Below are 25936 nucleotides of genomic sequence, written 5' to 3'. Positions count from 1 at the left end.
TGAAAGAAAAATAAGGACACAAGCACCAAAAACTCACTAATGACTATAATTACGCTCTTTCATACAAAATAGCTTAATTGCCGTTTATGTAGTGATGTCTTCTTTTCATGTAGGTTAATTCTCACCATGTGCACTGTGATGATGTAAAAAAAAAAAAAAGACTATTAAAAGTGGGAAAATGTAGTCATTTCTACTTTAAAGACTCACTAATGCCTTTCAAATGAGCTTTTTTTTTTTTAGCACTGTGTCATCTACTACAAATGTTACGACTTAATAGAGGGACACTTTCAAATTAGGGGATTAAATGAATGTTTCACACGTCATTATTCGTTTCATGTTTTTTATTTTATTTAACGTTTTTTCATCTTTTATGCTTTTTAAGAATCAGTTCCTTTGTGTTTGCTTAATTTACAACCTTCCATATGGACTTGGGTGACTTAATTGATTTCTATTGGCGACCCCTGTCACCCCCATTTGGCATTTTCCAAAATAATCAACGTTATTTTATCTGCGTGGTTGGGTGGATGGATAAAACTATCAAGTGTAGTCCCAACGGTATCCACTAGGTGTCACTGTAATGCAGTGACTGTCAACATACAGAAGTCTCGCGCCAGAATCTGTCAAACCAAAAGCTCCAAACTCCACTAAATTGCCACAACACAATAATTTGTGTTCATAATGTTGACCTGCTCTAATGTTGGAAACACTATAAAGAGCAGAATGACCTTTTTGCCTAGTACTATCGGCTTATTTCCGCGTTGGAGCAACAAGAAGCAGGAGGCGGCACCTGACCTCACTTGTTTGAGGAAGTTGCTCAACACAGGAAAAACACACTCTCACGCACGCTGGTCCGCCACGCTTGTAAAACATGTCGTCGTAGAGAGGCAGAAATACTCACGGAGATCGTGTTTTATGGCACAATGAACGACTCGGTGACTCGTTCGACTTACATTCGTAAACTCTCCTACAGGGTACTTCGTCTGGTGGCCGACTTTTTAGACCCTGTGGACATGTGGAAGGAAGTCATCATTTCCATCCGGAAGTCCAACGGCGAGTTTAGGTACACTCAGCTTCATGTCAGGTATTAATTTATTTTTATTTATTTATTTATTTATTTATTTATTTATTTCTATCTATCTATCTATCTATCTATCTATCTATCTATCTATCTATCTATCTATCTATCTATCTATCTATCTATCTATCTATCTATCTATCTATCCATCCATCCATCCATCATAGTGAACTATGAACTGTGGCAGGACAACAGTATCAATACATTTGCACACCATCATTTACTGTATATCTCTTACTCTTTAAAAAAAAAAAAGTGGTCTTTTGTTTAACTCTTTGACTGCCAGACGTTTTCAGAAAAGGGATGCCGTGGGTGCCAGCCGATTTTAAGCATTTTGACTGATCTTTCAAGGTCCACAGAAAATTATGTGTTTGGACTATGGAAACACACATACTACCAAATGAAAGATTGGACTCTCATCTTTCATCAAAAAAAAAACGTTTGTTTCTACCTTATTACGTTTTTCAGTAATCAACAATAGAAAATGGTTAGTTTCACCTCTGTTTTGAAAAAAAAACGTATTTTAACGTCTTTGGCACTCCTCCATAGGATTTTACTAAACGTTATTTAACGTTTTTGGCAGTCAAAGAGTTAAGGGTTTATAAAATATGTCCATATAAGTACACTAGTACAGTATTGCAAAAATGAATGTGTTGTGTTTAATGTGTGTTTGCAGGCGTTTTGAGGGCGTTGTTGCTCAGGGGAAGAGCCCCACAGTGGAGCTGCTGCGTGACTGGGGCATGTTCAATTCCACAGTGGGAGAATTGGTGGACATTCTCAAAAGTCGCAAATTGCTGGCACCTGCCAATGTGCTGTTACCTGGTATGACTTCCTGTGTTCCAAGTGAAATTAAATGAGGTATATGCCACAGAGGAGGCGGGACTTCCGACTTCCTGGTTTTCACACATCAGCTTTATTTCCGTTTCCTGTTTGCGACGTGTGGGCCGCGTCCCAGTTCTTGCGCTTCTGCCTTTGTGTCCCTCGGTTGCGCGTTCCCTTCGTCGGGTGCGAGTGTGTAGTGTGTCTGTGTCAGTTGTCCGAAGCATTTCAGAGAGTTGAGACACGCACGGGTGGGGGTGCGAGTGCTGGAACGCGGGCAGCAGTGGCCCGAAACTACGCTGATGTGTGAAACCCGGAAGTCGGAAGTCCGTGGCATCTACCCCATAGGTAGTAGGAAGAGTAGAGCATCTGTTTTTGTCTAATGTTTTTGGTACACACTGTTAACATATGCAGTCTCATAAACAACTGAATGGTGGTCATCTGTGACCTTGCTACCGGTAGTTTTGATTTTTGGCAGTGGTGTGTGTAAAAACAAAACAAAAACATTTCAGCCAGATCCGGATTTGTAAACTCAATTTTGTGCTACTAGAAAGTAGGCCAAAAAATATGTCCCAAAAATAAAATCTCATTTATTTATTTTCTCAGTCATTCAGGACGATTACAATTTTAATCTAACAAACATTTATTTAAAGGTTTTCATTTATTAAAAAATAATTCCTGTGCAAATGTTCAGACAACAATAATATATGCTGATTCTAAATCAGTTTTAACAAACTTAACATTCATGGTTTGTGCTTGAATGCCACAATTAATTAAGTACATTTTATTTGCTTTGCGTGTCACCTATTTCAACTTTCTTTTTTGTTTTGTTTAGTTTTTGGAAATTTGTATTTAGGATTGATCATATTCATGTTTTGTTTTCAGTTCTCTAACTTTTCCCAAATCGAAATTTGTGATTTATTGTTTTATCCCACCCCCACACTAGAGGAGGTGATGTCCATAGAGACACCACATGTCAACCCTGCAGCAGAAGCCAGCAGTCCATATCCAACTTTGCCTACCCGGAGGATGCCTGCGACAAATGCGACAACGTTAGCGCCTGTTGTTGATGAACAGCAGACTCCCATCCAGCTGAAGAATGATGAACGGGACCATACTCAAGGTTGATCATTTCCTTCATTTGCACATTTTAAGTTATTTCAAAACTCAGTCAGCCATCTTATTACAGTTTTTACTCTATAGTTTTTTTTAGTAGTACATTATATACTATAGTATTTTTAATATGCAGTATATTGTGGAGAGAAACCATGTGTACAAGAAAGAGGCAGCAGAGTGTTAAGTGTCTCTCTCACGGTTCTGAATTCAGGATGTACAAAGTTGAGCTGGTATTGGCTCCCGCTCACCTTTGACCCTAATGAGGACAAACACAAGAGAAAGTCAATGGGGCAGTAGTAATGCTGTCATGTTTGTGCTCTCAGACTGTGTGCTTTGTGGTGCAGCCTATAAGAGGCAACCCCGGGGGGCAGCTGAAGACACATTCTGTTTGTCGGACGATTCATTTGCATGCCATAATATTGAGTGCATGTTTTTAATGTTAGGTTTCACCAGTTTCTCATACAACCAGCTGATGGAAATGACCAGAAACTTTGACGAGCGACCTACATCCGACGGCGGCTGCCGGCTCGGCGAAGGAGGCTTTGGGACCGTCTTCAAAGGTTTCCTGCGGGACAAACCTGTGGCCGTGAAAAAACTCAATCCTGTGAGTAAAAAAAAAAAAAAAAAAACTATTTGCTTCCATATCACAGCTGGTGCACAACCTATCAAATGATAGTGATACATCATCGGATTTGTGCAGATAGACGACATCTCGCCCGATGAGCTGCAAATTCAGTTCAACCAAGAGATTCAAACGCTGACAGTGTAAGTTTGTAGGCGAGTGTCTGGCGCTAGAAAACAATTCATCCTCATCATATTTTTTTGGACAGCTTGAAACATGAAAATCTGGTGGACATGGTGGGCTACTCCAGTGACGGGCAATACCCGTGTTTGGTGTATGTCTTCATGGCTAATGGATCCTTGATGGACAGACTGGCTTGCTTTGTGAGTGCCAATCTACCGCACAAAAGTAGTTTTTCTTGTTGTTGAACTTTGACTTAAAAATAATAAATTGCTTCTTCTTTTTTTTTTCCTTTTAGGAAGGAAGTCCTCCACTGTCCTGGCGACAAAGGTGCTTGATAGCTGACGGCACGGCAAGAGGTTTGGAGTATTTGCATAACAACCATCATGTGCACAGAGATGTGAAAAGGTAGATATAATGTTTACACCTGTTTTTTGACTTTTGTAAATACTGTGAAATGAAAGGTAAAACCCGATCCCTTCTTATCAGCATTCTGTTTTTCATTTGTATTGTTTTATAAACATGGCTTGGAATTGCTTTTCAGGCATGGTGTAGATTTTGTACAAAAAAATAGTTACTGTGATTATGACTTTACTGTTGTCGTGTTTGCGTAGATTAGTGATGGCCCACGCTGAAAGCACAAATTAGATTTTTGTCGCCATAATAAAAAAAGTAAATCAAGGGGAACTCCTTGTTATGTGTCTTATAGAGATAGACCGATATGTTTTTTTTTAGGACCAATACCGATGGCAATTAAAGAAGCCAATAACCAATATTTGAAGCAGATCTTCATATTCAGTTAAAAAAAAAAGGGGGGGCGGATACTACGTCAATTAAAACAAAAAATACAAATACCAACCATGACTTTGTTGTAATGTCTTAAAGCATTAATGCTTATTCAACATTTTTTTTCAGACTTTTCAAAATATAGAAGTTGTTTTTCTTCTCAGACAATACTACTTTAAATTTCTTTAAAAAATAAAAAAATGTTCGGGGAACTCCCAAGGTTATCAGTACGTCGTAATTACTCCCTAGGCGGTATTATGACCCGTTTTGGGCTTTTTGATGGGTCTGACCAAGCCATTTCAAAATAAAATGCTGCCTACGGGATTTATCATGATATTATTATAATTAGTAAATAGAAACTTAAAGAAGTAAATACCATAGCTGTTTTTTCAAAGTTTTTAAAAATCTTTCTCATTTCTTTGTTTTAATGTCGAACAAAAACAAAAGGTTCCGAAGGTTTCCAGGATCAGCGGCATCTCTTATAAAGTTAACTTGAAATTTAAATAAATAGTTCCCTGAGATTAAAATGGTTTTAGCGATACCTTTTGTGCGATACTGGTATTCGTCAAATTGCCCAATATCAGCGCCAATAATCGACCAGGCTGATTATCGCTCCATCCCTAGTGTCTAATGGTTGCCATCATATAGCGCTGGTTTGTCGGTTCATCTTTAAGATGTTGACTAGTGAGTTCACTCGCTGGTTTCCGTCATTTTGCTTCCAGCTGTATCATATTTAAGACTGGTGACTTCTCTCACTCTAGTGAGCCCATCAAACCGAAAATGTCAAACTGTCTTTAAATGTGAGCTCAAAATGTATGAGTCACCAATGCCACCATGCATGGGCAAACCCCCGTTTTTCTTGTTTTCTGCAGTGCAAATATCCTGTTAGATGAAAATTTGGTGGCCAAAATCTCAGACTTTGGCCTGACGAGAGCCTCAGCCAAGCGTACCGCCACCACCATGATAACAGAGAGGATCGTCGGTACCTGCGCTTACATGGCACCGGAGGCGCTGAGGGGGGAGATCACGCCCAAATCGGATGTCTTCAGCTTTGGGGTGGTAAGCTGGAGACTCACTCACACACACACAGACACATTCAGTTGTCTCCGTCAATACCCAGGAGTCCCCCAGGGTTCCGATCTAGTGCGCCTTATGTTCTCATTATGCATCATTCAGCACTTATAAACAACATACATAATTGATCCCCTATGATGATTATATAACTAAAACAAACTTTGATCTATTTACATCAATTAATTGATCATTAAGAACATGTTTTTTTTCTTTTATAAGGCTCTCCCTGAACTCTTGACTTGATTGTGTCTTTGGCGTCTACAGGTGTTGTTAGAAATACTATCCGGACTCTCTCCAGCAGACGAAAACCGCGAGCCGCATCTTTTGGTAATGCAAACTCTAGCTCAGTATTGACTGATTGGGCTCAAATAATGACACGGTTTGACTGTGGCAGATGGATATGAGGCACGACATCGACGACGAAGATGAGGAGCTCACCCTGGAGGCCTTTGTGGACAAGCGTATGAGCGACTGGGACATGAGCCACGTCCACAGCGTCTACTCTTTAGCCGGCAGATGTCTCCACGAGAGGAAGAACAGGCGGCCGCTCATCGCACAGGTAAGTGTTTCTCAAACTGAGGTGCAACTTGGGGGATCAACAAAATGATTTGCAATATATGATGTATCATTGTAAAAAAGTACTTACTACAGTACATATGAGGACTGGCGTGGCAATTAAGAGGCCGACCCTATCATTACCTTTCAGAAACATTTTGAATATTTTTGTCAGGAACACTTGTATCTCAACAAACACTAATATTTTTACTATGAAGTTAACTTAAATTACCATATATATGTATGATGCCCTAAACTCCAACATGATTTTAACAATGGGCCAAAAACTGTGCTATGTGACACTATGGACAACATTTTACATACCAATAGATAAGGCTACTCAATTTTGAAGAAAATATTAATCACGATTAATTTGGTAATAATTTAAATCACAATTCATATTTTTTTGTTATTGTTGGTACAAAACAAGAAAATATTAAGACAAATAATTGTTTTGGAAACACTAAGTTCCTTCTGGACCAAACGAGACTTATTAAATTTGTCATTTTAAAATAAATGTTGAAGGGTCGTGTTACATGCGGTAGATCTGGTCGCGACATGTTTTTTATTTTTTATATATTTTCATTAAATTTTCTTGAAAACTTCTTGGGTGGCAGCCAGTTTACTTGGTAACAACATGGTGTGAGAAACACAGCATATACAGTATGTAAATTGAATTGACACATTGTAAGGGGATCTTGGGGGGAAAAAATCTTCCATAATAGAAATAGAGAGAAAAAAGTTGGAAAATCCCAGTGTTTAGGCTATGCGTGTTGGCCTGGAGGATGCCCAAGTCTCATCATTTCTCTACTAATAGTGTCGTTTGTGTCAACAGGTGCTGTCTGAGCTCAATGGAGTGGTCAATAACATTTCACTGGAGTCTTACGCATAAGATTAAAGGTGAATATTAGGAATGTGTATATGAAATATACACTACAAGGAGAATGAACTCTGACTGAAAAGCTAATTATTTTTAAAATGATACTTTATATCACGCAAACCGTATAAACTTTAAAGGATATATGCGCCAGTATGTACGGGATACCAAAGACAATCCAAGCCCTGCAAAGAACAGGAGTCCCTCAGGGTTGCGTTCTAGTAAACCTCATGTTCTCATTATATTATCTTATTATCCTTGATTGGTTAAACAACAAAAACAAACAATGGTAAAAACTCATCATGACTTGACGCGGAACGATCAAAGAACCTGGGCTGTGCAATGCAACAGGTGGTTGACCATTTTCTTTTGAAGGTCTTCTTTGACTGCAACTGCTCCTTCATCAGCAAGCTCTGCAGGAGCCTGATTATCATCCTGATCTTTGAATCAGGTGCGTTTGAGTAGAGAACCTCGAAAAACATGCATTACTCAGGCCCTCGAGAACCGGATCTTGATACATGTGTCCTAGAGCAGAGGTCCCCAACCCTGGTCCTCAGGGACCGGTATCCAGCCTGTTTTCCATGCCTCCCACAGCCAACACAGGTGATTCATATCATCAGCTAATCAGCAATCTCTGGAGAAGGCTGATAACGATCTCCACCTGTGTTGGCTGTGGGAGGCGTGGAAAACAGGCTGGATACCGGTCCGTGAGGACCAGGGTTGGGGACCTCTGTCCTAGAGAATTCACTCAATTGCCACCACTTAGACCAGTGGTGCCCAAACTCGGTCCTGGAGGGCCGATAGTCCTGCAGGTTTTGGATGTTTCTCTTCCCCAACACAGCTGAAGCTCATCAGCAAGCTCTGCATAAGCCTGATAACGATCCTGTTGATTGGAACAGGTGCGTTGGAGCAGGGAAACGTCAGAAACCTGCAGGACGCCGGCCCTCCAAAACCGAGCTCGGACACCCATGACTTAAGACATTTTATTCATACAGTGTTCCAATAAATACATACAGCGGCTGTGCAATTTAAATACTTTTATTCTTCTTAAAAAGAAAAAGATCCGTAGGAAAACAAATAAGACCATACATGATTTTTCTTCTCTATTTCTAATGACACGATGAATAACGAAGGGATTTTCATCCCCAGCTTTGAACATGAGGTGAGCTTGGTAGTTAGCCTAATGTTAAATCATCAGTAGACGAGTGACTGTGGCAACATTTTGATCAACGCAAATATTCCCTTTCCTATTCTGTAGCAAGCTCCCTTCCGCCCCCACTTTCTTTTTCTCTCTGGGATTCCGATCGCATGAAACGTGACTTTCGATGGATGACATTTTAGTGGAAGCCCCTCGGCGACATCATCACCAGAACACACGCACACACACACACGGCTACAATATGTACAATGACAGCACTTGCATAGAAAAATAAGTTTCTCAGCAGAAGATTTTTTTTTTCTCTCTCTCTCTCTCTCTCTCTCTCTCTCCCCATGTAAACCAGTTATATCAAAACAAAATAAAATTGAATATAAAATGCACTGTTAAAATAAAATCAGGAGACACGAGTTGGATCATTACATCATCTCTGCTTTCGGAGCACCTATAAGGTTGTGCACAGTTAGACACACTAAGTGATGGACTTTAAGGAATGCAAGTTGCAAGGTATTTGGGGGTGTGAACTTAATGGAGCAAAGGGGGTGGGGTTGTCATATTGGCGCAAGTTCACATTAGTCACACTAAGATGTGGCAAAAGAGCTCAACTTTGAATCATTGGGAATGTCATCACAGAGATTAATAGCAGTGTTGTTCCGATACCACTTTTTGGCTTCCGATACTCGAATCATTACTATCTTGGTCAGGCACTGCTTAAAAACCTTTGTGAAACAAGAAATGCATGCACCGAACACGTGTGATCACACATCAGTGAGTGTGTTCAGATTTCTATACTAGTATGGCATCGGCCCCGTTATTTGTTAGTACTCGCTGATACCGATGCCAGCATTTTAATGCCGTATCGGCACAACACTAATTAATAGGTTTCCATTTGGCAAGCTACAAATGGAAACTGCTGAAATGTGCCATTGCTTAGTTGTCCTCTGCGTGCATAGCTGGCTCTGTGATGGGAATGTGAGGTCGTCATCTTTTTTTTTTCTTTTCTTTCCTATGTAAGCAGATATGATCGCCCCAATCTCAGGAATGTTCCACTATGGAACGTGCACAGGGTGCAAGTACCGAGGGTCTGGTTTAATCGTCCTCCTGGCCGTCGCCGGGGGGTCGGGTGATGCGACGGCCGCCCCGCTTCCCTTGAGGGCCTTTGGGCTTGGCGAAGGCCTGCTTGTGCGCGTGCTGCTTGGGATGCACCTCGTCATACATGAATTCACTGGTCAGGTCGTCTCCGTTGTCGATTTCCAACTAATGGACCAATAGACAAGCATGCATACGATTCATCGTGATCGGACAAATGCAAGAAAAGAGGTCTTGACGGGATGTTGTTCATGTGACAAAACATGAATTTCCAATGTTGATAAATCTTAACATTGGTACATCATTTTTCAGATCATAGTACTTAAATGGTATTCTTGTAAAATTGACATTTTCCTTTGTCTATTTTAGTGAAATTAAAAATAAGTATATTTGCAAAATTACATTCCTTTATTTTTTTTGAATGTATTGGTTTCTCCTAATATTACAATTTTATTTAGTAAAATTGGCAGCTTTACCACATACAACAATTCTCTTTTCATATTATTTTTTTCTCTCCAACTGGCTGCTAATATTACAACTTTTTGTTTTACATTTGTGTTGTAAAATGGCACCTTTATTCTCACAAAATGATGCCCTTTAAACTGTAAGACTTTTTTCTCCTGTTAAAATGGGGGGGAAATCCTTGTAAAATCAGGACTTTAAAATATTTATAATTATTAACTTTACCCCATATTAGAAGTTTGTTTTCATATTACAAATCACCTAATTTGATTGCTATACTTATTCTGACTGTTTGTGAAATTATAACTTTTCCCTTGATATGCTGATTCGTGCAAAATTGTTTTTCCTGGCAATTTGAATCTAATGCTTTCGAAAAAAGTGTCATCTTTTCTTTTCTCCCATAATAAACCTACATTTTCATTACTGTTAATATTACAAATGTAGATTATTTTGTGTGTGTGTAAAATGACAACTTTATTCTCCTAGTACAGTTTTCTTCTCTATTAATATTTGAACCTTTTTTTCATAACATTAAAAAAAGATGGACTTAAAATGTCAAATTCTCCAATATTTCAACATTTTCATGTTAAGTCATTTTTTTTCATCCTCGTGAGAAAACACCTTGTATTAAAAATGTATTCTTGTAAAATTACGAGTTTTCCTGGTAATGACTTCCGATTTTATAAATGTTACATTTTTTTCCTTCTGCGTGGTCCTAGTAGTCCTTCCTACCATTCCGGCATTTAGTTGACCTTATTTAGCTTCATGAGATGGGCAAAAATATCAACACCCCTCATTATGATGCAGTGCATTATTCCACTTTAATACATGAAAGTGAAAATAGAAAATCCCTTCACCTTTTTCTCAATCTCCATCTTCAGTTGGTTTTCCAGCATGTCAACCAGAGGGTTTTTGCAGCTGGAATAGAGCATCCTCTCTTTGATGCTACACTTGTACCCTGGCATTGAATAAATAAAGACTGCGAAAGAAAGAAAGAAGGATGAAGAGCTCAGCGCAGGTGGAGAAAGCGCACGCACAAACAAACACGCATATGTCAACTCACCCGTGGACTCCAAGCGGTCTCCCTCGTGGGAATGCTTGTAGAGGAAGAGGTGGTAGCGCGGGGCGTCTTTGGGGATCCGCAAGGGCAGGCTCTTCAAGTCTGTTGGCTCAGTGCTGCACAAGAAAATCATCTCCTGCTCAGCGTCTACTTGCTGGTGGCCAAAAGGGAAACAAGAGGAGTGCAGTAAACTTGCTAGAAAACGGTGCAAATCAACTGCAGTTACAACATCTAAAGTTGAGGTTTCATTAGTCAGAAATCAACCAAAATTCAAAATGTGCTTGAGATGGGGCCTCCCATGCATTCATTCACTAAAAGTCGCTAGTTTTGTTACTCATTGCAAGATTTTTTTTTTAAGTCATTAGATGGGTTGGTAAAGTCACTAAATCAAAACACGTTTTTTATTAAAGGATCTTTGTGCAGTTTGTCACTTTTACTCGCGACTGCCACCTCTGACTCAAAGCGTAGCTGCAGCATCTGTCAGGCTCGTTCATGGTGCGCGTGCACGATCTTAAAGCGACAGCCACACTTGACAAAGACATGACTTCAAATGAGGTTAGAAAAACTCCGCCCCTCCTCCACAAAGAAACTGGAGTTTGCGCACACTACTATAAAGGAAAGATAAAAGCTGTTAAGTGCAGTCAGAGAACAGTCAGGGCTCTTCGTACTCATCTGGGCATTGGTAGAGCATGCATGATGTAGAAAAAGCTTTAATATGATCTTTTTATACGGCACAATGCACCTTTAAGACGCCGGGTCACTTTTAACTCATTCAAACCCAAAAACCTATAAATACGTTCAGGTTTTTCCTGGCCAAATTAAAGGCACGGGTGGTATCATCCTGACTAAGATGGGTGACTACCGATACCATTAATACTTTGTCCTGCACTCCTAAAATGTTTTATGCTAGAGCATACAGAAGGCTTTGATACAGCTTCTGACCTGAAGAGGTCTTTTAAATCAATGGTAGTTATTACAAAAAACGGCCAGCAGGTGGCAGCAGGGTATAAGAGATCAACCAGGGCCATATTGCAAAAAAAGCTATTTTCCCCAGTGTTTTCAACAGGTTTGTGAATAATGAGGAAACTTACCTATATTCTAATGCTAACTGCTGTAAAACGGAAACAGATACGAACATAGTTTTTTTTTCCTGATGAAAGAAGAGACTAATCTTTTGGTAGGTTCCATGTTTTTATAGCAATAGACCATAATATTCTGTGGGCCTTGCAAAATAAGTCCAAATTCAGTTAAACAGTTGGGAGTGAAGGGGATTGCTTCAGTGAAAATGGGTGAATGAGTTAAATTGTGATTTTTTTTTAATACTATGTCCTTCACTCCCAAAAATTTATTTACACATTTTCTTTTCTTTTTAATATTAGAGCATATCGGCTTTCATTGCAGCTTCTGACATGAAGGGTTGGCTTAAAGCAATGGTAGTCATAAAAAAAAAAGACCAGCAGGGGGTAGCAGAGTATAAGAGATCAGCCAGGGCCATGATGTAACAAGCTCTTTTTTTCTCAGTGTTTTCACCAGGAATGTGAATATTGATGAAACGTAGCTATATTCTAATGCTAATTGCTGCAAAATGGACACGGATACAAATAAACTTTTTTTGCTGATGAAAGAGACTTATCTTTCTTTTGGTAGGTTCCATGTTTTTATAGCAATGGAACACAATATTCTGCGGGCCTTGCAAAATCAGTCCAAATCCAGTAAAAGAGCCGGGAGCGAAGGGGGTTGCTTCAGTGCAAATGGCTGCGAGTGAGTGAGTTATTACACTAGTATTATGACTGTTACGAATGTGACTGCATTGTTTTGATTGAGTTTGACCATCGCACAGATTATTTTCATTTCCAATATTTACCATGAAAACAAATGGTAAATCTGTAAGCTCAAACACAATTATCGTTTTGTACTGAACACTCACCAGATCATGTGGCACTATGACAACAACCCGCACAAAGGCCTTTCAAGCCAAATAAAAAAGCCATTGTGTCCGTCCCTACACAACGTCTCCAAATAGGACGAGACAAAAGGCAGCCATGCGCATTGTCCAACGTGTGGTCACCTGCCCCGCTCATGCGTTCCGCCTCTTTTAACACTTACCAGTTGCACGTAGTTGATTTCCCTGTCCCTGAAGCGCTCCAGTGCGGCCACGGCAGCGTGGTGGATGGGGAAGGCTACACCTTGGAGGGTCTGGTGCTTACTGTCCACACTAATGTCCGTCTGAACCTGAACGCACCACACGCACACAAAAAAAGAAGCTGACGATGCAGATCATACATTAGTTGTATCATAAGAGTTACTTATAAAAGTAACACTCGTATTACTTTTCCCCCTTTCATGTTACTGTATATTATTCTTATTACTTTGGCATGCAATTATAACTTTCTGTAATATTGCAACTTTGTTCTTTTAAAATGATTATTTTTAATGTGAAATTATGCATTTTTTCATCATATTACAAAAATTTTTTGTAAAATCCTTACAAATGTAATATTGCAACTTTTACTACTTTTGATTAGATTTTTCATAATACATAAAGATGACTCTGTATTACTGTCTTTATCCTTGAAAAATTAGGGCTGGGTATCGATTCTAATTTCCTCCATCGATTCACAAGAGCTCAGTTCATTTTTTTCCTGATTTGATTCACTTAAGTGCAATCCGATGGAACATCAATTCTTCAATGCCAAGGACATGATAAAAACTCCACAAATATTCAATGTAATCATAAAGAATATTTTGTGGAGGCAGTAACTGGTCACATGATTGAGTTTATTAATGGAAGTAACACGTGTTGTAATCACTTGCGTGCTACACAAACAATGACATCAGCAAGGATGAGATGAAAAGATTTTCAGAATCTAATTCAATAATTGTAAATATAAACTAAAAAGATAGGCCAGGTCTTCCATAAATGTAAGAAAATACTTTTAAATTCATTTGAACAGTAAATTTCAAGAAAACAGTAAGCTATACAAAAAAAATCTTTTAAAATTCTATTTTATTAAGAATTTATAGGGGGGAAAAAAATCGATATTTAAATAATCAATTCATGGTTTTCTGAATCGATATTGGGCTCGAAAATAAATCAATTCGGCATTGATTATACCCTTTTTTAAACCCTGCCCTATGTAAAATGACGACTTGTAATACATGTTTATTCTTGTAAAAATACTTTTACAAAATGTGTCCCCGTAAATACATGCTCGCCAAATTACTATTTCATTCTAAAAATAAAATAAAAAATACCAGCCTCCTTGTAAAATGACAAAAAATGACAACCGTTTTTTTCCCCTAAATTGCTTGCTAAATACTTCTGGTTGTTACCAGACTAATACTGTTCGATAAGAGTAAACAGTTTTACTACATTAAATTCAAACAATGATTTTTTCATTTTGTTATTACACCTTTGGTTTCACGCGAGGCAAACCATATTCTCTAAAATAGATTTTCCCTTTAATAATAATAAAAAATAAATGTCTCCTGGGTCATAAATATTCGTTCAAGTCGTCAAAAGTGTTTTGATATTTCAGAAATTGAGAATAAATAACAGCCACTCTTACAAAAATCAAACTGAGGATGATGAGCTATGATATTCTTATTCTCTTGTTCACTCAAGGCCGTAAAAACATTAGGGGAAGTGTGTGAATATTTTAGACGCTGTAGTGCGGCCAATTAAATCAAAATGCCACGTAAACACTATTTGAGCCCCTGCTGGGAGAACCTCACATAACAAACACGGCTGCAGGTCGTACATCCATCTGCTTACATCGCCAAGAATCTAAATCCTTGACGTTACCTCCCACCCCTCACTTCCTGTGTGCCTTTACTTGGATGTCTGCAAACATTTCCATATATGGTCAAAAACAAAATCCTCTTGTATTGGATGTCATTTGATTGGGAAGAGTCCAATCCTGTGCAATTGTTTGTTGCGCTCACCGGGGAAGAATGAGGTTTCGATATGGGTGTGACCTGCATTAGCCGAGAAGACTCCTTTCTCTCGCTCTGCCTTTCTAATGACTCAGCGTCTTTGCGCTGCGCTGTTAATGCCAGGCAAGAACGCTGCAGCTGACCTTGTGCCGTTCTGGAAGGCCGCGGCGCTCGTCGACTTTCGACAACATGACACCACAGATGTGATTAGAGGGAATAGTGTTAGGAATCCGGGGTTGGATTTTGTACAAGTGCGCCACGCCCGCTCATTTGGACTGTGTAGCTGACTTTTGGGACTGTGCGGGAACATGCTCCCGCCTTAGTGCGTACCTCGCTGAGTTTAATCTGCCTCAGCTCCTCCTCGGCAGCGGTGAGAGGCAGCGGAGCCGCCTGCGAGATCAGATACTTCCTGTATCCGCTGAGGTTTAGCTCGTCCTGCGGGACACAAGTATTAGTTACCGTGAGAGCTAAGCCACAAAGAAGCTTTAGACTTGGTTGGCCAATATCTGATTGATCAGTGCGGACCAAACCTTTGTAGTGGCAAAAATCTCATCCTTGATGTGGCCGCCCCCAAATTCTTTCTTCAGTGTGGCTCTGGTAGCGGCATATAGCATTTTGTTTCTCACCTGTTAAAAAATACAAACGAGTGGTCACTTTTAAAGGTAGGGTGGCACCTTGAGATACACTTTTAACTTGTTCCATTACCATGCGTATCTCAAATCATATTTTCCTAATGAAATAAATGGAAATAACATTGATGTGTTCCTTCTAGCCAGCCCCTCCCAATTTTTTTTTTTTTTTTTTTTTGCTATGGTAAATCAAACTTTGGTCTAGGACGCTTGATGACTTATTTCTTTCATTGGAAATGTAATTAATCTGTTTCAGGATCAGCATCTTCACCAACGTGGTGCCCGTGGACACCAATTAGCCCCCAAGGACCGTAGCCTGTGGGTCTGTTCTACAAATTGCTTACCAGTGATGGGGCATAGGGATTTTCTAGGAATGTTTCAGAAGTGATCATTTGAAAATATGAACACTGGCAGACATTTTGAAACGTGTTGCATATTGATATTGAAAAGTTTTAAAAGTGTGTATCAAACTGGTAGCCCTTTGCATTAATCAGTACCAAAGAAGTAGCTCTCAGGTTTAAAGGGTAGTCAACCCAACATTTTTTTTACAATAAAATGTGAACTCATTAGTCTAAAATATGATATTCTGATTAATATTACATTTGTAGAATATGAGCTATGAAGCAAATCCAGCCATTTTCATCCATCTCAGGGGGCGGCCATTTTGCCACTTGCTGTCGACTGAAGATGACATCACAGTTGCTTAGGGCTCGGGTAACAACCAATCACAGCGCACCTGTTTTCTGAAGCTGAGCTGTGATTGGCTGTTACCTGAGACCTGCGCAACTGTGATGTCATCTTCAGTCGACAGCAAGTGGCAAAATGGCTGGATTTTGCTTGTAATATTCATTAGAATGTCATGATTAGACTAGCGAGGTCACATTTAACATATTATTGTCAAGAAATGTTTACGGTTGACTTCCCTTTTAAAAATGTTGGTGATCCCTGATTTAGAGGAGAGACAAGATTCTAATCAGGATCTCGAGGGTGAGGCAGACATGATAACTACTAGCACACCGTGCTGTTGGGGTTATATTTTGGATTTGTAAAAGTAAAAGCGACCTTGGCTTCAAATATAAGAATTGTGTTTTATTTTTGTTTTCTAAAATTGTATTTATTAGTCATATGCTTTGGAATGGTTTCACATGTTCCAGACAAGTTTGAGCCTGTGCTTTTGGAGCCAACAGGACAAGAATGTTAAGCTCTGCCTTGTCCTGCAGCCGCCAAGCTGAGTTTACAGCGATTTGTCCTCGCAACATTCCTCAGTCCGCAGAAACAACATTTGTTTATTCATTTGTCTATTTGAAATGAGATGACAGTACTGGAACCGGTTATTTGAGTTCCACAAGTACTAAATCACCACATGGGAAAAACACAGTTGAATAATACAGAACCAAAACACTTTCCCGGCAGGCATGGAAAAGAGAACCCCACCCGTCAAGATGTTTAAAAAACAAACAAAAAGTAATAGCAGCCTTACAGTAGAGTTGTCAGGACTCCAGGCGAGGAAGATCCACTCGTAACCCTGGTTGTTGCTGGAGTCCAGCCGGTAAAGAATGTAGCAGGGACTGTACTCCTCCAGCAGGGGTAGCACTAAGGCATCGTACTCCTGGTCCCACTTCTTTGACGCTTTCTTGGTGTCGGCCACAGTCAGCTGCTCTGAAGAAGCACAAGTGTGTCAAACGCCACAGTTTTGCTCACACGTGTGATCTTGTTCTTAGTCACAAAAAGGGGACGTTGGATTGTAATTATTACTAAATCTCTGAGGGCGCTTACCATCCACAATGACGATCTTCAAGACCCGGTACTCGTCTCCGCTCTTGGCACTGGCAAAAGTGTCCTTCACATCATTGCCCGCTAGGAAAGACATTTAAAAGTCAATGTTGACTTTTTAATTCTGTGTACTAAATAATTGGCTCTCTTTTATTCTAAGCATTCTGACTCTTTTCTGTCTTGCAGTAAATTCCATTTCCTGTTTCTACATTCATCAGATTCAACAAAATGTTCCCCTGTCATCTATGGTACCCTTCGGTGGTTGCGCCACATTTGAAAGAGATTGAAATTCAAATCGCACCATTTTGGGTCATGTGACTGAGGGTTCCGCTTGCTAAGGTTTGCTAATGATAAGGTCTCAGTGTAAAATCTGGGCCTGCTTAGATGAAAACAAAGCTATTTTGTTTGTGAATGGAATTAAGTTAATTGTAACTTAAATATTCTGGAATGACAATTGTTCCGCCGGTCACTTAATGATAACACATAGACAGAGCAACAAAGATATTATTATGATTGTGAATCGCTGCCCTTATAAACGATTGGTACTCAACCTGCAGTTGAGTACATTCTTAACCTTATCTTGTATAATCAGAAAATAGTTTGTTGTTGTAATTGTTGAGGTTTTACGCAATGTACGCGTTTCGTGATACACAAATAAGTGACTAGACCTTGACCCGAATCAAAAGGACGAGTATGAACACCAAAACAAACTTTTACGGTTTGTCATGACTTGAACCGTATCATTTGTAGGATGTATTTAACGGCGTTTCCGATAACAATTGATCCCATTCATGCGGACGCACTTGCTGGTGGAACAGGCCAGTCAGTCAGTCAGTCGGTCAGGTTTGAATAAAGGCGTCGCCCGTTCATTCAGATGGTTAACCTGTCATCATTACACGATTTCACACAGGGATTAAAACCACTACGAGACATTTCGTCGTAGGAAAACACATAAAACAATCACGGTTTAGGGGTATGCTGACCTGACTTGATTTGATTAAACCTCTCATCACACATGCAGGCAGGCTAAGCTTAAGCTAGCTGGTGGGAGCGATTAGCGAATTTGACGCTTGCTTCCTTACTTGCATTACTTTTAAATACATGATATGAGTGGCACATTGGCGAAACAAAGCGGCTACAGTCAAACGCGGCGTAATGTACCTTGAATGCCCGTCTGGTGTGACATTGTGTCCGTGTCTCGTCCGCGGAAAGGCTCGAGCAGCTGATCAGACGAAACCAGGGAAGCGAAGAAGCAGGAAGCGAATGGCAGACATAAGGTCCGCCCCGGTAGAGACGTCACCATTTTATTCATATGCACCAAAAAGGCATTAAAATATATGTACGTTGTAATAAATATATTTAAACTTAATATACTAGACTATCCAAAATACGCGAAAAAAAATAGAGAACACACGTCACAGCTGTTTTTTTTTTAAACTAAATAATAAAAACTACAACTACTAACAGAAACAATAACAAAAAATAAATCCTCCCACCACGTCTATACTCATTCTAATAAATACATTTACATGACGGAATGCTTATGTGACGACAACACACGGAGAATTATCCGGTAAATTATCCCCCAAAAAGAGTCCATGTGAATAAATAAGAGAGAATATGAAAACGACGCAATAAACCCAAACACGAACGTACGTCACAAGCCAACGTTGCCGCTTTCAAATTCAAGTTGAAGCCAAAATGATTGCAAGTGCGGTCATTCTTCAACCACAACGTCATAGATTGCCATATTATAACCACAAGACAGGAAATAAATGCAGATGGTTGGTGACCAAGAAGGTGGCCGGTGATGGAAAAACTAGTAAGTGCGTGTGTGCTGTAGGTCAATTCTGCCATTATAACAACTATAAACTGCAAAAGTTCCACCAAATTCAGACTAAAAGACGTGACATGAACAGCTGAAGTAAGCACTTTTCTGACAAACAACACCGACGTTAACTCGGAATTTAAGATGGCTGTCAATATGTCACAAATGTGGATTTAGTGAATACAAAGTGGTCTAGTTTTAAAAACATAATCCAAGTTTAAATTGTACACTTGATCATTAAATGACTCTAAAACCAACGTAGGCGACTTTACCATACTATATTCGGCTTTAATCTTTAATCAGGATGGCTGCTAAATGAGCCAGTGTTATTTTTTGATCAATATTTGGATGATTGCTATTTTTTGGCGAGAAACCGTGAAAGATCAGGACGGCCACTAGGCTTTCTGACTGCTATATATCTCTGCACTCGTCCCATTCCTGTTTAGCACAGTAAGCCACAATTTCAGAATGCGATCAAAGAATATCATACTCACTTGGTGTGCGTCTTTGGGGGTTCCCCCCACACATATCCATAAAATCATAATGCCCAAAATTGATATTTGTTTGTATATATGATTATGATAATGTTTATTATGATCTAATATATGTTAGATTAGATTGTAAAGTGATGTACCAAATGAAGTGGCCAGTGAGTGAGACTTTATTTTGACAGCGCTTGACGGAAGTGGTATTGTCGTACTCCAAATATTGACGTCAGCTGTTCTCAACGTGTGTGCAGGTTAGATGAGCGTTTCAGTGATGCTATGCGCGATTACGGTCCTACGCCTCTCCACCGCATTAGCGTGCCATCCGCAGCCCAACTGCGCTTCACCTTCCGCCGGCTTCTCCGCGAAACGAATTACCACCGGTCCTCTTCGGCCGCCGGTCATGGATGCTTGGGTGCGATGGCGGACCATGATTTGCCGGGCAGTGCGGCTGCCGTAACGTAGTTGGAACAGGTCGCGCCGTGAGCCAGTGAATAAGCCCGACACATTCCTACCGCATCACCTCGTGTCGAGGGCACCGCTGGAGGCGTGATGTGGCCGCCGGGGCGAGGGGGAAGCGGCGTCGGTAAGGTGCGTTAATTGGACGGCATAGTTTCACGTCACGTGTGCGCCTCTTATCAGGCTGTGGAAATTGGGTCTGATCACTCTTGTATCCACTGTCACCTGACCAGATCACTTCATTAGGTAATTTATGAACAACCTAATGAAATCCAAGAACAGTGCCAAAAAGTCACAAAAGTAACAATGGTCACTTGGGATGACAGTAATAAAATACTGTATGGTTTAAAATTGTGTGCTGCATCGCACTGTCAATATGTAAAACTCACAGAAGCAGTGCTTTTGCACATCAATAACAATAAAGTAGAATTTTGTAGAAAAATTCATTCATAGGCTATATAATGAAAAGCCTTTAAAAAGTGCAAATGTGCCATGAGAGTTCATTAGGTGAAGGGCGGCGTGCCTCATTAGTAGTAGAGTGGGCGTCTCCCAACCCAGAGGTTGTAGGTTTGATCCCATGCCATTGTGAACATGTCAAAGTATCCTTGAGCAAGATACTGAACCCCCAGTTGGTCCTGATGCTGCGTCATCAGTAGGTGAATGAATAGTTGAATGTAAAGCGCTTTGAGGGCCTTGTAAAGTGGAAAAGCGCTTTATAAATGAAGTACCATTTGTACCATTAGGTGTGCTTTGGCACATTTTCAAATTCCCCATAGTTGTTCTGAAAAGTATTATTTATTCACTATCTTTGTTCATCTGTCTATACCAGTGATGGTTAGTGGCATGCAGATCAATTGAATGTGCTTCCACCATACATCATCCTTATTTCAGTATACTGTTTGTGACATTTTTGTTTGATGAGCTTTGTATAATATAAACTATGTGTCACGCCTCTATAAAAGTTGGGAAATGTGGGCATAGCTACATTAAACCTAGAAGAAATTGCTTTCAGAAGGCCCAATTTCCTTATTAAAATGTATTTTAACATTTTTATGTAATCCAATTTCTTGAGATTTTTTTTTGTTAGCTGTAAATTTATTAATAATAATAAAAAAACAACATTTCACTTTGTGAAGCGAATAAATGTGTTTTACTTTAAATTCAAAGACTCAGTTTTCCTTGATGTTCAAATTTATTGAGCTGCGCAATAAATACTTGAAGTGAACAAATATGAAATAACCCTTGAAGATATGTATATAATTTGGCTATACCACGACTCACTTAGGTTTTCTTATGTGATGTTCACAAGTTGAGGCAATGTGATGTCATTTTCAGTCGACAGCAAGTGGCACTACAAAGCAAAATGGCCGCCCCCTGATATGGATAAAAACAAGTGGATTTTTCTTTTTAACCCATATTCCACAAATGTAATATTAATCAGAATGCCATGTTTAGACTATTGGGTATAAAAATACAACATTATTGTAAGTATATATTTTTTTACGTTTACTTTTTATAACATCCAAATATCACCTGGACTCTTGTGGCATCATTAAATGGGTCAATTCGGCAATAGCATTATGCTGCCATGTCCTCCAGTGTGGCAGCTCTCAAGTTTCCATCCCAAAGTTATTTTTAGAAATCAGGGTACTGGCGTGAGAGGTCCAATCCAGAGCTGTCTGTTTTGGGGGTAAGAGGAGGGGTCATGTTGAAATGCAAACAGAGTGCTGCTACTGAGGACAGCCTCACAAGCCACTGCTAAGATTGCATGTATGTGATCCGTATCCTAAGTGATGTCTCTCATCTGTCTGAATTTAGCATAATCCCGATTCCAAACCTCAACATCTAATCTGGTGCTGACGGAACGCGACGTTACCAATGCTTGTAATCCGCCGCTCTGATGTCACTAATCTGACTGCGAGATGCTCTCTCTGCCTCTCAGGTGGGGCGTGGGTGGCGGCGGGAGGCGTGGCTCGCTAGGATGGAGAGAGGAAGTTTGAGTCGCTTCCGATATTACTTCAAGCACCCGTGGTCGCGCATCATCGTGGCCTACCTGGTCATCTTCTTCAACTTCTTCATCTTCGCCGAGGACCCCGTGTCGCACAGTCAGAAGGAGGCGCGCATAGCCGTGGTGGGCAACTGCTTCTCCTTCCTTTTCAGCAAGTACCCCGCAGCTGGTTGGAGCGTCCTCAAAGTGGTGTGCTGGATGCTGGGCATTTTCACAGGCCTCCTCGCTGGGAAGTTGCTGTTCCACCAACAGCTCTTTGGTAAGTCATGCGCACTGGAATGCGAGTCAGATGTGAAACACTTTACAGAAGCGTTAGCTTTGTTGATTCAGTGACCTTTTTCACAGCAGTCATGTTGACATATAGTAAGAAGGGGGGGAAAAAACTCCCACAGAATTTAGCACATGTGCCATGGAGGAAGAAGCTATTAAAGAGGACATACACTACTCACAAAAAGTTGCTTTTGGATGAAAATATCCTTAAAGCAGAAGTCAACCTTAAACATTTATTGACAATAATATGTTATATGTGACCTCACTAGTCTAAACATGACATTCTGATTAATATTACATTTGTGGAATATGAGTAATGCAGCAAAATCCATCCGTTTTTATCCATCTCAGGAGGCGGCCATTTTGCCACTTGCTGTCGACTGAAGATGACATCACAGTTGCTCAGGGCTCAGGCAACGACCAATCACAGCTCGCCTGTTTTCTCAAGCTGAGCTGTGATGGGTTGTTACCTGAAATCTGAGCAACTGTGATGTCATTTTCACTCGACAGCAAGTGGCAAAATGGCCGCCTTCTGATATTGATAAAAACTGCTGGATTTTGCTGCTTAACAAATGTTCCACTAACGCAATATTAACCAAAATACCGTATTTAGACTATTGGGCCTGCATAGAACATATTATTGTCAAGAATTATTTGGGGGGTTGACTTCTCCTTTTAACTCATTCACGCCCAGTCATTTTCATGGAAGCAACCCCCTTCGCTCTCGGCTGTTTTACTGGATTTTGACTGATTTTGCAAGGCCCGCAGAATATCGTGTTCTATTGCTATAAAAACATGAAACCAACCAAAAGAAAGATTAGAGTCTCTTGTTTTATTAAGAAGAAAAAAGTACATTTAAATCTGTTTCCATTTTGCAGCAATTAGCATTAGAATATAGCTAAGTTTCATCATTATTCACATTCCTGGTGACTGACACTGACAAAAATAGCTTTTTTGCAACATGGCCCTGGTTGATCTCTTATACTCTGCTGCCACCTGCTGGCCGTTTTTGTAATAACTACCATTGCTTCAACCATTCTCTTCGTATGCTCTAGCATTAAAAAACATAAGAAATAAACACGCCTTTTGGGAGTATGGTAATATTTAAAATAGAAGAGTCACAGAAAGGCACAGACTTGGACCTCCTTGGAGTTTTTTTTTGTCTGTTCATGTCTCATGGGCCCACAATTTGTGCGCTCAATGTACAGATTTCCAAAAGTTGGATGTTTGCATTCAAATGTACAGAAGGTCAAATTAAGTTTTTGGTTTATCGTAACGTTTCACCTTAAAGCCATGTGTAATTTTTGTTTTTTTTCCCCACCAGAATTTTAAAAATAGCTTCTTGGTGTCTTAATCACATGTCTAATATATCGTCGCTGTCCTGTGAAAAACACTTATGTCAATTTTTTTCCTCTTTTTTTCCCCCTAAAACGTAAAAAAAAGAAAGAAAAAAATGGACATAAGTGTTTTTCACAGGACAGTGACGATATGATAAATAATAAGCATTTTCACTTTTAGAGACAACACTTCATGCACTACACAACACCAAACCAAAGTCTGTGTAACAAATTACTTTTCCATGGTGAACGTCTCCTTGCTGCATAAATAGAAAGCCCCCGCACCCGTGTTTTGTGACATGATACTTCCTGCGCACACAGCTCTGAGAGCTGCATGATGACGATGAAAGCAGCCACCTCATCTGCTCACGTTGCAATTAAATGAATAGATGCTGTATAGATTATCTAAATGTACGCTTATAGATATTCATTCACCTGGAGCAATCTGTGCCAAAAAAATCAGTCAGATCTGAAAAACAAATTTAAAAAAGTTTTCCTGAATATCAATAGAGCAACAAAGAGAATATAATTTCTGACTTTTGATTTGGGTTTTATTGCAGGCACTTTTGTTTTAGTAATAACAATCAATTTCATGTACATTTTCCTTCACCTGTTCCTCATAAATAGAGAAGAAGTCAATTTGTAAACCATCCCCCAATGCTTTATTTGAAATAGTTTGTTGTGTGTGAATTCAACTCAGTTTAATTTCTAGAGCACTTAAAAAAAAACGACAGCTGCAACAAAGTGCTTTACATTAATTAAATATTTTTGTAAAAAGAGAACTCCGGTTAATAGTCTTGGCCTTATTTCATTTGGTTGTTTATTTATGCATGTAGCACTTCTAGTATTATTCATAAAATGGCTGACAGTCTTTTTTTTTTTTTCTCCTGGAGAGCTCAGTATTGTTCATTCGGTAATTTTACCGATTTGACATGTCATCATCATTGCTCTCTCTTTTTTTTTGTATGTGGGTGAGTATGTGTGTGTGTGTGTACGTGCGTGCGTGCGAGTGTGTGTGTATTCATTAGTTCACCTAAAACCTATTAAAAAAATCCCATACCGTTCACTTAAACCGAACACTTCCAGCCAGAGTCGTGAGGCCGTCAGGAGACCCGAGGAAGGACCAAAGAAAAGAAAGGAAAGTGAAATCCAGCACCAAATGGCTGACACTCACTGACAAATTGTGTGTTTATACTTTATTACTTCTTCATATTTTATTTGTATTTTCTAAAATTATGTAATTCAAAAATGTTGTCTTTTCTGGTAACCAAAATGTTGTTTTTTAACTAACGCAGGCATTACTTTGGGCTCAAAGCTTTAGTTCCCTTGTGTTATGAGTGTTGCCAGACGTTTGTTTGTTCCTTGCTTGTATAAAACCATCAACCTTGTGTAATCCCTTTTCGAAGCAGCGCTTTCATCGCGCTGTTGTAATCCAACATCGGTGAACTTTTGTCGGCTTGCTTGTTGTACAACACTTTAGCAAGGCCATTATGTCATCAGAACGCCAAGAGTCGTGTTGTCCAATCTATTGAAGCTCCGCATTGCCGTGCGCCCGCATAGGACCTCCGAGCAGAACATCCCTGAGTTTGATTGTCCGTGTAGAACGGCGAGTACCTGAAAAGGTACTGTTGAAGAAAATAATATTTTTCTTCGCGTGTTCGTTTTCTTTCAGGTAGAGAGAATGTTGATTATCTGAATACAGGCTGGAGATCGGTGAACAGTTCCTTCGAAGGTTTTATTTTACATAATATTCTGGACACAAGCAAGTTTACAGAACATAGTTGCAGCTTCTCGCAAGTGTCCCGATTACAGACACTTACAACCTTCTTACACTATTTTGAAGGGCGGTATCACAAAAAGCCCCACCCATCCAGCCCACTTGGAGTTCACCGGACATGAGATAAGACTTTAAAAACATCATTGATTACAAACACTTCAACCACAGACAATGGCCCATTGTTGTGGAAATAGATGAGGTCCCAGTCATGACGATAAGACTTTAAAAACATCATTGATTACAGACACTTGGCAGAAATTGCGACATCACTCACAAAGACACATCCACAGATCAAAGTTCTACTGAGGAAATAAATAAAATAAAACAGTTCTGATTAAATCTGGGCAGAAGACCCTCTTCAGTACTAAGGGATCACAAGTGTTTGCTTTGCATAACCGTCCGTCAGTATGCAATCTTTGTAGAAAAGCGGGCGGTCTGCCTGTTGAGAGCCTCTGATTGGTCGTAGCAGGATGCCATCTGGCTTCTGTCAAATGTTGTATGGCATGCAAAGGCAACGTCTGTACAGTTGCACCCTCTATCATTTTTTTTTTTACCTTTGCTCCATCTCACCTGCTCCCAATTTGAATGCACCACACACACTTGTATATACAGTGGGTGGGGTC

General features: G+C 39.8%; 4 protein-coding genes across 8 annotated transcripts in view; 2 read left to right on the top strand and 2 right to left on the bottom strand.

Moving 5' to 3' along the window:
- LOC144054232 (A disintegrin and metalloproteinase with thrombospondin motifs 20) overlaps positions 1–1025 on the bottom strand; it is a 141202-nt gene extending 140177 nt beyond the window's left edge. Inside the window, exon 1 of one of the 3 annotated variants that reach the window (XM_077569469.1) lies at positions 951–1025. The gene's annotated coding sequence lies outside the window, so the exon portion shown is untranslated. Of the gene's footprint in view, positions 1–898 lie in introns of all 3 variants that reach the window. The other 2 variants (XM_077569467.1, XM_077569468.1) reach the window with 2 other exon arrangements.
- On the top strand, positions 792–10401 carry irak4 (interleukin-1 receptor-associated kinase 4). Of its 2 annotated transcripts, XM_077569472.1 has the most exons (12): positions 792–1081; positions 1752–1897; positions 2841–3017; positions 3454–3614; positions 3711–3775; positions 3841–3955; positions 4051–4160; positions 5411–5597; positions 5877–5939; positions 6007–6171; positions 7003–7067; positions 7944–10401. In XM_077569472.1, the coding sequence occupies exons 1-11, from the start codon at positions 921–923 to the stop codon at positions 7057–7059; spliced, it is 1407 nt and encodes a 468-aa protein (XP_077425598.1). In that variant the 5' UTR covers positions 792–920; the 3' UTR covers positions 7060–7067; positions 7944–10401. The 2 variants fall into 2 exon arrangements, with proteins under 2 accessions (XP_077425598.1, XP_077425597.1); XM_077569471.1 differs by lacking the exon at positions 7944–10401 and having other exon boundaries at positions 7003–7286.
- Positions 8067–18472, bottom strand: twf1a (twinfilin actin-binding protein 1a). Its single transcript, XM_077569473.1, has 9 exons — positions 18311–18472; positions 17153–17233; positions 16857–17035; positions 15278–15373; positions 15078–15182; positions 12918–13043; positions 10815–10965; positions 10609–10730; positions 8067–9457 (listed from the first exon to the last, which is right to left on the bottom strand). Exons 1-9 carry the CDS (start codon positions 18459–18461, stop codon positions 9290–9292), a joined length of 1179 nt encoding a protein of 392 aa, XP_077425599.1. The 5' UTR covers positions 18462–18472; the 3' UTR covers positions 8067–9289.
- A 3192-nt stretch (positions 18473–21664) lies between these two features.
- The window catches only part of tmem117 (transmembrane protein 117), a 37490-nt gene continuing 33218 nt past the window's right edge, over positions 21665–25936 (top strand). The window contains exons 1-2 of one of the 2 annotated variants that reach the window (XM_077567641.1): positions 21665–21691; positions 21864–22188. In XM_077567641.1, the coding sequence (XP_077423767.1) occupies positions 21903–22188 (286 nt within the window). In that variant the 5' untranslated portion in view covers positions 21665–21691; positions 21864–21902. Of the gene's footprint in view, positions 21692–21863; positions 22189–25936 lie in introns of those variants that run through there. The other variant, XM_077567642.1, reaches the window with a different exon arrangement.

The sequence above is a fragment of the Vanacampus margaritifer genome, chromosome 6 (genome assembly GCF_051991255.1).
Source record: "Vanacampus margaritifer isolate UIUO_Vmar chromosome 6, RoL_Vmar_1.0, whole genome shotgun sequence".
Taxonomy (NCBI): domain Eukaryota; kingdom Metazoa; phylum Chordata; class Actinopteri; order Syngnathiformes; family Syngnathidae; genus Vanacampus; species Vanacampus margaritifer.
This window is presented reverse-complemented; position numbering and strand designations above follow the sequence as displayed.

Coding starts and splice junctions, on each gene's coding strand:
- irak4 (XM_077569472.1), top strand. CDS start 921: ATGAACGACTCGGTGACTCGTTCGACTTACATTCGTAAACTCTCCTAC. Junction 1,082..1,751: donor TACACTCAGCTTCATGTCAG/GTATTAATTTAT, acceptor GTGTGTTTGCAG/GCGTTTTGAGGGCGTTGTTG. Junction 3,615..3,710: donor CCGTGAAAAAACTCAATCCT/GTGAGTAAAAAA, acceptor GGATTTGTGCAG/ATAGACGACATCTCGCCCGA.
- twf1a (XM_077569473.1), bottom strand. CDS start 18,461: ATGAATAAAATGGTGACGTCTCTACCGGGGCGGACCTTATGTCTGCCA. Junction 15,183..15,277: donor AGATTTTTGCCACTACAAAG/GTTTGGTCCGCA, acceptor TGTGTCCCGCAG/GACGAGCTAAACCTCAGCGG. Junction 9,458..10,608: donor AGATGGAGATTGAGAAAAAG/GTGAAGGGATTT, acceptor TTGGTCCATTAG/TTGGAAATCGACAACGGAGA.